The sequence below is a fragment of the Oncorhynchus kisutch genome, linkage group LG5 (genome assembly GCF_002021735.2).
Source record: "Oncorhynchus kisutch isolate 150728-3 linkage group LG5, Okis_V2, whole genome shotgun sequence".
NCBI lineage: Eukaryota > Metazoa > Chordata > Actinopteri > Salmoniformes > Salmonidae > Oncorhynchus > Oncorhynchus kisutch.
Window position 1 is genome coordinate 6,746,023 of NC_034178.2, and position 16,438 is coordinate 6,762,460.

At 44.0% G+C, this 16,438-nt stretch overlaps 2 protein-coding genes across 2 annotated transcripts in view; one reads left to right on the plus strand and one right to left on the minus strand.

Moving 5' to 3' along the window:
- Positions 1 to 2,858, plus strand: part of LOC109890581 (multidrug resistance-associated protein 4-like) — a 41,739-nt gene extending 38,881 nt beyond the window's left edge. Inside the window, exons 25-29 of the mRNA XM_031824314.1 lie at positions 114 to 203; positions 329 to 501; positions 649 to 754; positions 1,468 to 1,602; positions 1,691 to 2,858. Of these exons, the coding sequence (XP_031680174.1) occupies positions 114 to 203; positions 329 to 501; positions 649 to 754; positions 1,468 to 1,602; positions 1,691 to 1,768 (582 nt within the window). The 3' untranslated portion in view covers positions 1,769 to 2,858. The remainder of the gene's footprint in view (positions 1 to 113; positions 204 to 328; positions 502 to 648; positions 755 to 1,467; positions 1,603 to 1,690) is intronic.
- A 5,982-nt stretch (positions 2,859 to 8,840) lies between these two features.
- LOC109890582 (multidrug resistance-associated protein 4-like) overlaps positions 8,841 to 16,438 on the minus strand; it is a 28,521-nt gene continuing 20,923 nt past the window's right edge. The window contains exons 24-30 of the mRNA XM_031824315.1: positions 15,834 to 15,934; positions 11,819 to 12,166; positions 11,590 to 11,679; positions 11,292 to 11,464; positions 10,642 to 10,747; positions 9,784 to 9,918; positions 8,841 to 9,597 (exon numbers count right to left, since the gene is read on the minus strand). Of these exons, the coding sequence (XP_031680175.1) occupies positions 9,511 to 9,597; positions 9,784 to 9,918; positions 10,642 to 10,747; positions 11,292 to 11,464; positions 11,590 to 11,679; positions 11,819 to 12,166; positions 15,834 to 15,934 (1,040 nt within the window). The 3' untranslated portion in view covers positions 8,841 to 9,510. The remainder of the gene's footprint in view (positions 9,598 to 9,783; positions 9,919 to 10,641; positions 10,748 to 11,291; positions 11,465 to 11,589; positions 11,680 to 11,818; positions 12,167 to 15,833; positions 15,935 to 16,438) is intronic.

Here is a 16,438-nt window from a genome sequence, read left to right on the forward strand (position 1 = left end):
GGCTGCTCTGTCTCTTAGTCCGTCTAAATTGTGTAAAGGGAAGGCTCCTAGTTCAGATATGGCTCTGTTAGAGCTTATTACATTTTTCTGTTTGTGGCCCCTCTGTTCTTCAGGACCCAGTGCTTTTCACCGGCACCATGAGGAAGAACCTGGACCCTTTTAGCCAGCACACAGACGAGGACCTGTGGAACGCTCTCCAAGAGGTACTGCTCCTCAGACTCCTATTGATACAGTAATAGGACATACTCTCACGAATTGACATACAGGTTAATGTGTGTTTTTGGTGGCATTGATCAGGCTCTTACTCCAGTAACTGTTTCCTCTCCAGGTCCAGCTGAAGTCTGTAGTGGAGGAGCTGCCCAATAAGATGGAGACGGTTCTGGCCGAGTCGGGCTCCAACTTCAGTGTGGGTCAGAGGCAGCTGGTCTGTCTGGCCCGGGCCGTTCTGAGGAAGAACCGCATCCTCATCATAGACGAGGCCACAGCCAACGTGGACCCCAGGTACAGAGCTGCCTCTCACACACAGTCTGTCCTTTAGGCAGCTGATGTGCTTTGAGTGGGAGGCATCTAGTAGTCAATGAAAGCGTGATTGTGTTTCTTTATCCTGGTTGTGTCTTTCCTTAACTGTTTGTCTGTCTGTGTCCGTAGAACAGACGAGCTGATCCAGAAGACGATACGAGACAAGTTCAGGGAGTGCACCGTGCTCACCATCGCCCACCGCCTCAACACCATCATAGACAGCGACCGCATTCTGGTGAGAGCTCTTCCCATCAAATAGATGTATATCTGTCACACGCACACACCTCATCAGTCATGTATATATGAGATAAAAAAACGAGACTGAGCAGGTTGAGAGATGTACTTTTATTCACTTTCATTTCAGGTTGATCCGAGATCTTATCCTATATTTGTTTAGTGAAATGAGTTTACCCTGTATACACTTCTCTGAAGGTGCTGAGTAATTCAGCCAGTGAAGAGTGAAGTAGGGTTACTCTATTGTAAACAGCGCTAGATCAGTGGTCCCCAAACTATGGGGAGCGCCCGAGGGGGTCCCCCCACCCCAAAAAATTGTTAAGGAACGGTCTGAATTTAAACTTAATCCTTGAAGTTGTAATAGTAGAATGCACAAGGTGCAATTTCGAAATTGGGTAGTGAATCAGCAGTTTTCCTCGATGTGACAGACATTGCAGACCTTAGAGCTATTTATACATAAATGTCCAGATCATCTAGGCCATGTCAGCTAAAGTTTTTTTGCCTATTGATTCCCATGGCAAAATGAAGAATTGCAGGAAATACGGTAAATAAGAGGGGTGTGAACAGTTTATGAACAGTGCCCTTGCCCATAGAAAGACGGGGTGTTCCACAATGCTGGAAGGGGGGCCTGAGTGAAAGTTTGGGAACCCCATATAATTTCACTACAGACAAGTTTAGCCAGGGTGAATTACTGACTTTTGACCCTGCCTTCAGGTGCTAGGCGCTGGTATGATCCAGGAGTTTGACGAGCCGTACGTCCTTCTTCAGAACCAGGAGAGTGCCCTCTACAGGATAGTCCAGCAGACGGGCAAGGCTGAGGCAGCTTCCCTGCTGGAATCAGCCAAAAAGGTGAGCACTGACACTGCATCCCAACCCAGCACACACATTCTCTCAACCTAACTTGATTTCTTTACCAATTCACAATATTTTCATTCAGGCGTATATGAACAACGGCAACAGCCATGGTCCAAAAATGGCCAACGGAGTGGTGGTCTTCTTTGAGACGGCTGTGTGACGGTGCTGGGACTTGACGAACAGAAAGAGATATGCCCAATTTTATATTTCTTCCAATCACATAAGATCTTTTCCAGAGCTGATTGGTCAAAAGGAAAAAAACTGAAATGCCATTTTTATGGTAGTAGTTTGCATGCAAAATCAGGAAAGATTTACGGAACTGTATTTCCTTATTGACACTTTGCTGATGTGTGTTGCATCTTTAATACACAACAATGGAAGTAGCATTGCATTTTCATACTTTGTGCCTCAAAATCGTTCACTATTTGAACTACTGCTACTCCTATTGATTTATCTTACTGCACAGGGCACACTATCCTGACATGCTGCACTGTCTCTGCAATCACTTTACTGGGCAATGGAACTAATTGTCGTGTGTATTTCATATACTATAAATGCAACGGAAAATTACACTTCACCATTGTACGCACATGAAAAGACATTTTTGATTTTTGAGAGTCTCACATTGTTTACATGAGTGATGGTTGTAAGGGCAGATCTAGATCATTTAAAAGCAGGAATACCTACCTATCAATGTATTGAACTACAAACGTATCCTCTAATGAGGCCGTATGGAGAGACCTTCGATTTTTAAAAACTACATTGAGTCCATTGGTTTTTAAATGTTTTCGTAGTGGATGTAAGTTTTCCCAAATGCATTCTTATGTACCAATAGCAACCGTACCGATTTTCCTTACATAGAAGTTTGTACAATAATATTGTGAAATTTTATTTTAATAAAAACTTAAGTCTGGTCTCTTATGTCACATCTTAAACAAACATGTAGTTGCCTTTCTTTGTTTGTTAATATGATCAGCATTGACTAAAGGGACCAAAATGCTCCTCAATTTGACACCATCTTTTCCTAGGATGGTTTTGTAAGCCTCTTTCCACAATTTCACTTTACCTTCTTCAAAACACACTTACAGTATTTCATTATCCACATTAACATTTCCAAATATACAGGTTTATCGAGAATTTAAATGCATACTTGACTTTTGCAGTGAAAATACTTGTAACTATCTAAAGGAGAACTTTGTGTAATGTGGGTAGGATGCATTATACACTGCTCAAGAAAATAAAAGGGAACACTTAAACAACACAATGTAACTCCAAGTCAATCACATTTCTGTGAAATCAAACTGTCCACTTAGGAAGCAACACTGATTGACAATAAATTTCACATGCTGTTGTGCAAATGGAATAGACAACAGGTGGAAATTATAGGCAATTAGCAAGACACCCCCATTAAAGGAGTGGTTCTGCAGGTGGTGACCACAGACCACTTCTCAGTTCAAATCAAATCAAATTTATTTCACATACACATGGTTAGCAGATGTTAATGCGAGTGTAGCGAAATGCTTGTGCTTCTAGTTCCGACAATGCAGTAATAACGAACAAGTAATCTAACTAACAATTCCAAAAAAAACTGTCTTATACACAGTGTAAGGGGATAAAGAATATGTACATAAGGATATATGAATGAGTGATGGTACAGAGCAGCATAGGCAAGATACAGTAGATGATATCGAGTACAGTATATACATATGAGATGAGTATGTAAACCAAGTGGCATAGTTAAAGTGGCTAGTGATACATGTATTACATAAGGATGCAGTCGATGATATAGAGTACAGTATCTACGTATGCATATGAGATGAATAATGTAGGGTAAGTAACATTATATAAGGTAGCATTGTTTAAAGTGGCTAGTGATATATTTACATCATTTCCCATCAATTCCCATGATTAAAGTGGCTGGAGTAGAGTCAGTGGCATTGACAGTGTGTTGGCAGTAGCCACTCAATGTTAGTGGTGGCTGTTTAACAGTCTGATGGCCTTGAGATAGAAGCTGTTTTTCAGTCTCTCGGTCCCAGCTTTGATGCACCTGTACTGACCTCGCCTTCTGGATGACAGCGGGGTGAACAGGCAGTGGCTCGGGTGGTTGATGTCCTTGATGATCTTTATGGCCTTCCTGTAGCATCGGGTGGTGTAGGTGTCCTGGAGGGCAGGTAGTTTGCCCCCGGTGATGCGTTGTGCAGACCTCACTACCCTCTGGAGAGCCTTACGGTTGAGGGCGGTGCAGTTGCCATACCAGGCGGTGATACAGCCCGCCAGGATGCTCTCGATTGTGCATCTGTAGAAGTTTGTGAGTGCTTTTGGTGACAAGCTGAATTTCTTCAGCCTCCTGAGGTTGAAGAGGCGCTGCTGCGCCTTCTTCACGATGCTGTCTGTGTGAGTGGTCCAATTCAGTTTGTCTGTGATGTGTATGCCGAGGAACTTAAAACTTGCTACCCTCTCCACTACTGTTCCATCGATGTGGATGGGGGGGTGTTCCCTCTGCTGTTTCCTGAAGTCCACAATCATCTCCTTAGTTTTGTTGACGTTGAGTGTGAGGTTATTTTCCTGACACCACACTCCGAGGGCCCTCACCTCCTCCCTGTAGGCCGTCGTTGTTGGTAATCAAGCCTACCACTGTTGTGTCGTCCGCAAACTTGATGATTGAGTTGGAGGCGTGCGTGGCCACGCAGTCGTGGGTGAACAGGGAGTACAGGAGAGGGCTCAGAACGCACCCTTGTGGGGCCCCAGTGTTGAGGATCAGCGGGGAGGAGATGTTGTTGCCTACCCTCACCACCTGGGGGCGGCCCGTCAGGAAGTCCAGTACCCAGTTGCACAGGGCGGGGTCGAGACCCAGGGTCTCGAGCTTGATGACGAGCTTGGAGGGTACTATGGTGTTGAATGCTGAGCTGTAGTCGATGAACAGCATTCTCACATAGGTATTCCTCTTGTCCAGATGGGTTAGGGCAGTGTGCAGTGTGGTTGAGATTGCATCGTCTGTGGACCTATTTGGGCGGTAAGCAAATTGGAGTGGGTCAAGGGTGTCAGGTAGGGTGGAGGTGATATGGTCCTTGACTAGTCTCTCAAAGCACTTCATGATGACGGATGTGAGTGCTACGGGGCGGTAGTCGTTTAGCTCAGTTACCTTAGCTTTCTTGGGAACAGGAACAATGGTGGCCCTCTTGAAGCATGTTCCTATGCTTCCTGGCTGATGTTTTGGTCACTTTTGAATGTTGGTGGTGCTTTCACTCTAGTGGTAGCATGAGACGGAGTCTACAACCCACACAAGTGGCTCAGGTAGTGCAGCTCATCCAGGATGGGACATCAATGCGAGCTGTGGCAAGAAGGTTTGCTGTGTCTGTCAGCGTAGTGTCCAGAGCATGTCTACCAGGAGACAGGCCAGTACATCAGGAGACGTGGAGGAGGCCGTAGGAGGGCAACAACCCAGCAGCAGGACCACTACCTCCGCCTTTGTGCAAGGAGGAGCAGGAGGAACACTGCCAGAGCCCTGCAAAATGACCTCAGCAGGCCACAAATGTGCATGTGTCTGCTCAAACGGTCAGAAACAGACTCCATGAGGGTGGAATGAGGGTCCGACGTCCACAGTTGGGGGTTGTGCTTACAGCCCAACACCGTGCAGGACGTTTGGCATTTGCCAGAGAACACCAAGATTGGCAAATTCGCCACTGGCGCCCTGTGCTCTTCACAGATTAAAGCAGGTTCACACTGAGCACATGTGACAGACGTGACAGAGTCTGGAGATGCCGTGGAGAACGTTCTCCTGCCTGCAACATCTTCCAGCATGACCGGTTTGGCGGTGGGTCAGTCATGGTGTGGGGTGGCATTTCTTTGGGGGGCCGCACAGCCCTCCATGTGTTCGCCAGAGGTAGCCTGACTGCCATTAGGTACCGAGATGAGATCCTCAGACTCCTTGTGAGACTATATGCTGGTGCGGTTGGCCCTGGGTTCCTCCTAATGCAAGACAATGCTAGACCTCATGTGGCTGGAGTGTGTCAGCAGTTCCTTCAAGAGGAAGGCATTGATGCTATGGACTGGCCCGCCCGTTCCCCAGACCTGAATCCAATTGAGCACATCTGGGACATGTCTCGCTCCATCCACCAACGCCACGTTGCACCACAGACTGTCCAGGAGTTGGCGGATGCTTTAGTCCAGGTCTGGGAGGAGATCCCTCAGGAGACCATCCGCCACCTCATCAGGAGCATGCCCAGGCATTGTAGGGAGGTCATACAGGCACGTGGAGGCCACACACACTACTGAACCTCATTTTGACTTGTTTTAAGGACATTACATCAAAGTTGGATCAGCCTGTAGTGTGGTTTTCCACTTTAATTTTGAGTGTGACTCCAAATCCAGACCTCCATGGGTTGAAAAATTTGATTTCCATTGATAATTTGTGTGATTTTGATGTCAGCACATTCAACTATTCGAATCCGGCATGTACCTTTCAACCTTACCCAACATTCCTCACATTTCTAATCTACGTGACTAAGGGACTGAAGAGGTTTAAATGTGAAACCAGTGTGGTGGCCTCCCCCCGATGGCACCGTGAAATACAGTTGAAGTCGGACGTTTGCATACACTTAGGTTGGGGTCATTAAAACTCGTTTTTCAACCACTCAATACATTTGTGAACAAACTATAGTTTTGGCAAGTCGGTTAGGACATCTACTTTGTGCAAGACAAGTAATTTTTCCAACAATTGCTTAGATTATTTCACTTATAATACACTATCACAATTCCAGTGTGCCAGAAGTTTACATCCACCAAGTTGACTGTGCCTTTAATAAACAGCATGGAAAGTTCCAGAAAATGTCATGGCTTTAGAAGCTTTGATAGGCTAATTGACATCATGAGTAAATTGGAGGTGTACCTGTGGATGTATTTCAAGGCCTACCTTCAAACTCAGTGCCTCTTTGCTTGACATCATGGGAAAATTAAAAGAAATCAGCCAAGACCTCAGATTTCTTTTTTTGCAGACCTCCACAAGTCTTGTTCATCCTTGGGATCAATTTCCATATGCCTGAAGGTGCCACGTTCATCTGTACAAACACCATGGGACCATGCATCCGTCATACCGCTCAGGAAGGAGACGCGTTCTGTCTCCTAGAGATGAACGTACTTTGGTGCGAGAAGTGCAAATCAATCCCAGAACAAAAGCAAAAGGACCTTGTGAAGATGCTGGAGGAAACGGGTACAAAGGTATCTATATCCACATAACCTGAAAGGCTGCTCAGCAAGGAAGAAGCCACTGCTCTAAAACTGCCATAAAAAATTCAGACTACAGTTTGAAACTGCACATGGGACAAAGATCGTACTTTTTGGAGAAATGTCCTCTGGTCTGATGAAACAAAAATAGAACTGTTTGGCCATAATGACCATCGTTATGTTTGGAGGAAAAGGGAGATGCTTGCAAGCCGAAGAACACCATCCCAACCATGAAGCACGGGGGTGGCAGCATCATGTTGTGGGGGTGCTTTGCTGCAGGAGGGACTGGTGCACTTCACAAAATAGATGGCATTACGAGGAGGAAAATTATGTTGATATTGAAGCAACATCTCAAGACAGTCATGAAGTTAAAGCTTGGTCGCAAATGGGTCTTCCAAATGGACAATGACCCCAAGCATACTTCCAAAGCTGTGGCAAAATGGCTTAAGGACAACAAAGTCAAGGTATTGGAGTGGCCTTTACAAAGCCCCGACCTCAATCCTATAAATCTGTGGGCAGATCTGAAAAAGCATGTGCGAGCAAGGAGGCCTACAAACCTGACTCAGTTACACCAGCTGTCAGGAGGAATGGGCCAAAATTCACCCAACTTATTGTGGGAAGCTTTGTGTAAGGCTACCTGAAATGTTTGACCCAAGTTAAACCATTTTAAGACAATGTTACTAATTGAGTATATTTGGTTTGTAAACTTCTGACCCAATTGTGAATGTGATGAAAAAATAAATAAACCCTGAAGTAAATAATTATATTATTCTGACATTTCACATTCTTAAAATAAAGTGGTGATCCTAACTGACCTAAGACAGGGAATTTTTACTAGGATTAAATGTCAGGAATTGTGAAAACTGAGTTTAAATGTATTTGGCTAAGGTGTATGTAAACTTCCAACTGTAGGTACAGGGATAGGGACCAGAAGGTCACAGGTTCTAATCTTGTTGCTGCCAGAGGTTTCGAATTGCAGTGTGGTTTGTTTTCTAACCTTACCCCAACCCCTATTCCTGAATTTACACAATCACCTTTGTTTCTGCCCTCAACATCTAATAAGGAAAGTCACAGGATTTATAAATGTGGTTTTCACCACGTCAACGAGATGATTTTACAAATTGTATAAATGTTGATTAGGGGCTTTATTCAGTCTGTATGGCGGAAGTCCCACGCTATAGCGCAAATGAGATTGAAAGGCAATGTTCGCGTAGACTGTATAAGGTAAACGCCACAGCAGCTTAATCAGAAATAACCTTTGCATTTCAATCATGCTATAATGGTGGGGGGATTTTCTGCACTACAGATTGAATCAATTAGAAATGTGAGTGATATTCATTGAAGTAAACTCATCCGACAAGATCTGAGGATCAATGCTGAATATAAACAGGCACAGTCAATTCTATCGATTTACAAGCGAGAAAAGCTCCTGTATATGCCATTTCAAGTCCCAGTGCAGTCAAACGTGACTTTCCTAGGTTAGGTTGCCAGTTCGAATACTTGTTTTTCAATATTCCTCACTAATCACAGTTCTAATCTACGTGACTAACCATTTCTTAACCCAGTGCAGTCATGTGATTTTCCTGTTTTATAAAACGTTTCCAGACTGAGGTTGGAGTAATACTGAAATTATGAAGCCCTTGTAACGTAAGAGCTGTTTGAAAACACAGGCTGAAATTTCAGGCAATTTTGGGAGAGTTTTGGCCTTCCATGGTGACATCACCATGCGGTAAATTAGTTAGACCACTAAGAGCATTCCAAACCTCTGCCAATAAGCCAATTGTCAGTTCCCCCCCTTCACTCAGGCCACTCCCAGACATTATCAGCACAATTTTTGCCTGAGAAATTGCCCTTTGACTAAATATTTAGTGGGATTCATAATCAAACTACCCGAGTATTGAGTTTCAGAAGACATTCGCAAGCCCTATTTGATGCAGTGACTACAGTAAATACTGCATTTGGAGCTGCTGATGCAAATAAGTTGTAAAAGAATAGACAAATCACTGGTGTACAAAGTGTTACATTTTACATGAGATTGATTTGGTATAGCTAAATAACTTCTGTTTTTACATGGAATACACATTACATTTTTAATAAATATGAATTATACAAAGATGATTAATCTAAAACTGCTGCAAAAAAATGAAGGCACTAAACTACATTACATAGTTTATATAACCAGACAATAGGCCACGTAAATGAATCTAAGGAAAGAGTTCTCAAATTTTGGCCATTGTAAATTGTGGACACAAGTCTGGCAAAAATATTTACCAGTCAAGTCACGATTATACAATCAATTGTCATGGGTCTCGATGGTTATTCCTTTAAAATCGATTGGTTACTGCATGTTTGTTTGATAAATAAAAAAGCGAAATAAATAAGGGATGGTTAACATTTAGTGTTTCCCCACCACGTACCCCATCCCAACTTTCTTAGCTTGGGGAAAAATCCCTACAACTGCATAAGTGGATTTGACTCAACTCCGCCTATGACACACTGGACCAAACCGTTCCACCTCTTTGCAGCTTCCTGTCCAAATGGAGTTTCCGACATGGAGTTTTTGCAGGGTGATAAGGCACTGTTGATCTCTAGACTGGAGAATGCCATGGGACTGCAGTGCCAGCCAACTCTGAGGAGCAGTACTCCAGGCTTTAAACAATAGCCAAAGCCTCCAGGCTGTTACAGGGCCGTCTCAAAGATGACCAAGTTGCCGTCCACTCCGACCCCTCCGTTGCTCGTACTGGGACGACTCCGGCTGTTGTATGCCTGAATCAAGATGAGACAACCAGTGTTAGTGTACGCCAACCCGAAAAGCCAGAGGTATGCACAAGAACACTACTCCCACACATCTGTGTGGTAGCATGTCACTTTGAGCAGTAAGCTATTTCACTGCCAGAGAACAGAGTGGGAGAGTGAAGTGGACATGCTCTGTTGAGTCAGTGTGCTACTTACCTGTTTAGCTGACTGCAGGAGGGAAACAGCCTCCTGCCTGCCTGTCTGCTGGACCATCTTAAAGAAGATACCGTCGTGGTTCTGAAGTAGGGTGTAGGGCTCGTCGTATTCGTGGATCTGACCCGCGTCTAGAACCTGGGAACAGAATGAAGTTATAGTAAGTAATCTATGGTCTATCATTAGGGATACAAAAAGGACCCGACAAGCCCTTGGACACACGTTTGGGGTCACTTAGAAATGTTCTTGAAAGAAAAGCAAATTTTTTTGGTCGATCAAATTAATCAGAAATACATTGTTACGGTTGTAAATGACTATAAGAACATCCAATAGTCAAAGGTATATGAAATACAAATGGTATAGAGAAATAGTCCTATAAATACTATATTAACTACAACCTAAAAACCTCTTACCTTGGAATATAAAGTCTCATGTTAAAAGGAACCACCAACTTTCACATGTTCTCATGTTCTGAGCAAGGAACTTAAACGGTAGCTGTTTTACATGGCACATATTACTTCTCCAACACTTTGTTTTTGCATTATTTATTTGAGGCTAAATTGATTTATTGATGTTTTATATTAAGTTAAAATAAGTGTTCATTCAGTATTGTTGTAATTGTCATTATTACAAAAAAAAAAAAAAAAGTCGGCATCGCCTTTTTTGGTCCTCCAATAATCAGTATCGGCGTTGACAAATCATAATCGGCCGACCACTACAACATTAACAATGATGTTATTTTAAAAACAAGGACATTTTTAAGTGACCCCAAACTTTTGAATAGTGTATATATATAAAATAATACTCTAGAGTAGACAGATACACAATGATCACCCAACTGGGTAACTGGAGAGCTCTCACCAGAATGCGGTCGCTGTCTATGATGGTGTTGAGGCGGTGGGCGATGGTGAGCACGGTGCACTCCCTGAACTTGTCTCGTATCGTCTTCTGGATCAACTCGTCTGTTCTACAGAGACAGGACACAGACAGGGAGGACACACTCAGCTGGGAGGAAGAAACACACACACACTTTCCTCTACTACTAGATGCCTCCCAGTCTTACGTTGCATTCATAACCAAGTGGGAAGGTGGTAATTACCAGTTGGATGCTTTCAACTAATTGAGAAAAGATGAGTGGCTAATTGACATCAATTAACTCAAACATCAAACTAAAATTACAGCTATCATGCCTGTGAACAAGTGTTCGAAAACCATAAGTACATTTATTTTTTTAAAGTATGGTTTTACTGTCAAATGTTATTGAGAATTTTCTTAGTAGGGGAAGTCAGCATGTGAGAAAAGTCAAAACTCAGGGATGATAGATGAGTTTCCCCACTAGTAATTACTAGTTGGAGGGGCCTTCAAGTGGTATTTCCCAGTCATAAGTGGTAAATACCACCTTCCGCTTGGTTATGAATGCAGCATATCAGCTGCCTCTGCTGCTCAGCTCGAAAGGACAGACAAGAGGTCCTCCATGGCAACACGTGTGTATGAGAGAGGCAGCTCTGTACCTGGGGTCCACGTTGGCTGTGGCCTCGTCTATGATGAGGATGCGGTTCTTCCTCAGAATGGCTCGGGCCAGACAGACCAGCTGCCTCTGACCCACACTGAAGTTGGAGCCCGACTCGGCCAGAACCGTCTCCATCTTATTGGGCAGCTCCTCCACTACAGACTTCAGCTGGACCTGGAGAGGAAACAGTTACTGGAGTAAGAGCCTGATCAATGCCACCAAAAACACACATTAACCTGTATGTCAATACGTGAGAGTATGTCCTATTACTGTATCAATAGGAGTCTGAGGAGCAGTACCTCTTGGAGAGCGTTCCACAGGTCCTCGTCTGTGTGCTGGCTAAAAGGGTCCAGGTTCTTCCTCATGGTGCCGGTGAAAAGCACTGGGTCCTGCAGAACAGAGGGGCCACAAACAGAAAAATGTAATAAGCTCTAACAGAGCCATATCTGAACTAGAAGCCTTTCCTTTACTACATTCAGAAGGACTAAGGGACAGAGCAGCCACAGAAGACCCACCAACAGTAGCTACCTGAGGTATGATGGACATCTTCTGGCGTAGGTCATGAAGGCCGATCTCGGAGGTCAGAACTCCATCGATGTAGATCCTGCCTTCTGGCTCTGCCAGGCGGAAGAGCGCCGATACCAGGGAGCTTTTCCCCGCACCCGTCCTGCCCACGATGCCAACCTTCTCTTTGGGCCTGAACATGGCCTTCATGTCCTTCAGGACCACAGGTCCGTCTGAGCTGTAGGAGAAGCTGACTCGGTCAAAGGTGATGAGGCCTTGGCTCGGCCACTCAGGAGGAGGACGCTTCTGGGTTTCCCAGGGTGCTTCACTCTCCAGCTCTGTGTACTCCACCACCCTCTCCACTGACGTCATCTGAGGACGGTGAATAAACCATGTCAGTCAAACAGCCCTGGCTTTTGTACTAGCATGGTGTGTAAGCAGCCCTGCACATCATTGGGGGCGAGGTCACTGCCATCCAGGAAGGAAGGCCCAGATTCCAGCAACCCAAGCCATAGACTGTCCTCTATGCTTCCGCACAGTAAGTGGTACCAGTGCATCGAGTCCGACACCAACAGGCTCCTGAACAGCTTCTATCCCCAAGCCATAAGACTGCTAAATAGCTAACAAAATGGCTACACAAACTATCAGAGTTGACCCTTGTATTTAATTTAGTCTCTATGCTCACTCACAGGACTCTTGCACACACAATCATATTAGCTGCTGCTCCTGTTTATCATACATTCTGATGCCTAGTTACCCCACCCCTATCACTCCAGTATCCCTGCACATTGTAAATATGGTACTGGAACTGACTGACCCCAAATATAGCTTACTCACTTCATATGCTGTTCTTATTTCTATTTCTCATGTGATTTTGTTCTGTTATTTTTTAGTACTGAATTGTTGGGTTTAGAGCTGGCAAGAAAAGGCATGTCACACTGTACTTGTGCAGTACATTTAAACTTGAAACTAAAAGCACTATAGAGAGCTGCATTAAGAAGCTTCAGAAAACCCTCAGGCTGGATTCTTGAAAGATGTTATGGACGAACATTCCATCCTGGTGTCATGACGTTGGCCTGGGGGTAGGTTTATGACGGTCATATATACACCTCTCCCCCCCCTTTCTCTACCCTACTGGTGTGACATTTGAAAATCTCTTGGCTAACAAAGATTCTGGGAACATCAGAAGGTGGGGGGGAAATGAACCATATTTTGGTAATCCGACCAGTTGAACATATGGGTTGGTACTTAATGAATACGATGTCATCTGAGACATTCTCATCAATGATAGGATGACATATGGGTTGGTACTTAATGAATACGATGTCATCTGAGACATTCTCATCAATGATAGGATGACAAACTCTACAGTGGAAAGTATACACAGAGTTATCAGATTCACATGGTGAGGGTAGGTAACAACATCTCCACCCCGCTGATCCTCAACACTGGGGCCCCACAAGGGTGCGTTCTGAGCCCTCTCCTGTACTCCCTGTTCACCCACAACTGCGTGGCCACGCACGCCTCCAACTCAATCATCAAGTTTGCGGACGACACAACAGTGGTAGGCTTGATTACCAACAACGACGAGACGGCCTACAGGGAGGAGGTGAGGTCAGGAAAATAACCTCACACTCAACGTCAACAAAAACTAAGGAGATGATTGTGGACTTCAGGAAACAGCAGAGGGAACACCCCCCTATCCACATCGATGGAACAGTAGTGGAGAGGGTAGCAAGTTTTAAGTTCCTCGGCATACACATCACAGACAAACTGAATTGGTCCACCCACACAGAAAGCATCGTGAAGAAGGCGCAGCAGCGCCTCTTCAACCTCAGGAGGCTGAAGAAATTCGGCTTGTCACCGAAAGCACTCAAACTTCTACAGATGCACAATCGAGAGCATCCTGGCGGGCTGTATCACCGCCTGGTACGGCAACTGCTCCGCCCACAACCGTAAGGCTCTCCAGAGGGTAGTGAGGTCTGCACAATGCATCACCGGGGGCAAACTACCTGCCCTCCAGGACACCTACACCACCCGATGTTACAGGAAGGCCATAAAGATCATCAAGGACAACAACCACCCGAGCCACTGCCTGTTCACCCCGCTATCATCCAGAAGGCGAGGTCAGTACAGGTGCATCAAAGCTGGGGCCGAGAGACTGAAAAACAGCCACCACTAACATTGAGTGGCTGCTGCCAACACACTGACTCAACTCCAGCCACTTTAATAATGGGAATGGATGGGAAATGTAAAATATATCACGAGCCACTTTAAACAATGCTACCTAATATAATGTTTACATACCCTACATTATTCATCTCATATGTATATGTATATACTGTACTCTTATCATCTACTGCATCTTTATGTAATACACATGTATCACTAGCCACTTTAACTATGCCACTTTGTTTACATACTCATCTCATATGTATATACTGTACTCAATACCATCTACTGTATCTTGCCTATGCCGCTCTGTACCATCACTCATTCATATATCTTTATGTACATATTCTTTATCCCTTTACACTTGTGTGTATAAGACAGTAGTTTTGGAATTGTTAGTTAGATTACTTGTTGGTTATTACTGCATTGTCGGAACTAGAAGCACAAGCATTTCGCTACACTCGCATTAACATCTGTATGTGACAAATAAAATTTGATTTGATTTGAACTGTTGTGCAATTTAAATGTTTGAATATAAAATTATTGGTGAAAAGATCAAATGTAATTTTAGCTTCCAAATGAGAGATTTGGGTTTTCATAAGGTTAGGGCTCTGCTCAACAGTGGCCCGCCCCTGTGAAGAGACATGGGTTATAAAACCACACCCTTCTCTCTCCACTACATAAAGCCTTGACGAAAATGTAACCTCCTGTTCCGAGGATGTGAGGACGACGGTCCATATGTTAAAAGAACTAACATGTCAGCTTTTCCGGGTACATTAGGATGACGAGCCGATGTCAGAATGGTTCAGATAATAACTACAGAACGAAGCCAACCTCAGCGTGAGCTTTGGTTGCGAATGGTATGAACTTTGAACTCTTATTCACTACAGAAGTGATACCTCCTAGCAGTTGAGTTAGCAACAGCAGCTGCAAACGTGGGCTAGGAAAGAACAGACAGAGTATCCCGTCTACCACACAACGACATTACTACAACATATCCAATTTACCAGCAGAGACATTCTTCAAAGGACAAAGGACTCTGTTGGGCAACACGACCTTCCTAAGCTCAGAGTAAATATTTACTGCATTTTCCTTTTCCAAATGGGTGGTAATTTAGAATGCATAAGATACTGTATTTACAATAGCATGGCTTCTCCCTTTGTTCCTCAAGTCTTCCCGCTCTTTCACTCAAACCCAATCTCCCTTTTCTTTGTGTAACCAGCTGTCATATCTGTTCCATCCGCCAGGGACGTTTTCCTTTATGATATAATTTGTAATCAAGGTATGATTCATCCTGTGTATCTGTAATTCTGTGTGATTAGTTAGGTATTTAGTAAATAAATCAATTAACCCAATTTTGTATTGCTGATTCAACTTGTTAGCCAGGGTTCGTGAAGCTAACCAAGAATTTACAACTTTCAGATGAGACTGAAATAAGGTGACGATTAATATTGACTGCTATTGAATGTAAAATATTACTAGGTCTTTAAGAGTTTATTCGGAAGATAACTGCTCTATAAATATTATTTTGTGGTGCCCTGACTTTCTAGTTAATTACATTTACATGATTAGCTCAATCAGGTAATATTAATTACAGAGAAAGGATTTTATAGAATAGCATGTCATCTCACTTAATCCGGCATAGCCAAAGACAACACTGGCATGAAAACCAGCATGAACAAGATGAAAGGCCAAATAGACCAGGAGGCAGTTTCAGAGAGGCCACTAATAGGTCTGAGAAGTGGGTTACACATTTCAATCAACATACTTCCAGACTAAGTTGTCTGGTGGGTTTGTAAAGCATATAGCATCTCTGAAGGGGTTGATTGTAAAAACAGGTGTTCCTCTACATATCTGGTTGTCTCACCATGTTCTCCACCTCAGCACTCTGCCGTACCCCCCACTGGAACATCCCCATGAGAGTCACAGCGTAGGACAACGCCAGGCCTACAGATCCAGCCTCCACCTCTAACAAGGCCAGAGGAGAAACAAACAGGACACTGGTTAGACCCAATGCTCAATCAATCATTGCTATTCTAGGGCTGGTCTGGCAACAAGCTGCAGTTTTCATAACCTCCTTCAGCCCAAGTATACAGTCTTGGCCAAAAGTTTTGAGAATGACAAATATACATTTTCACAAAGTCTTCTGTCTCAGTTTGTATGATGGAAATTTGCATATACTCCAGAATGTTATGAAGAGTGATCAGATGAATTGAAATGAATTGCAAAGTCCCCTCTTTGCCATGCAAATGAACTGAATCCCCCCCAAAAAATTCAGCTGCATTTCAGCCCTGCCACAAAAGGACCAGCTGACATGTCAGTGATTCTCTCATTAACACAGGTGTGAGTGTTGACGAGGACAAGGCTGGAGATCACTTGGTCATGCTGATCGAGTTCGAATAACAGCCTGGAAGCTTCAAAAGGAGGGTGGTGCTTGGAATCATTGTTCTTCCTCTGTCAACCATGGTTACC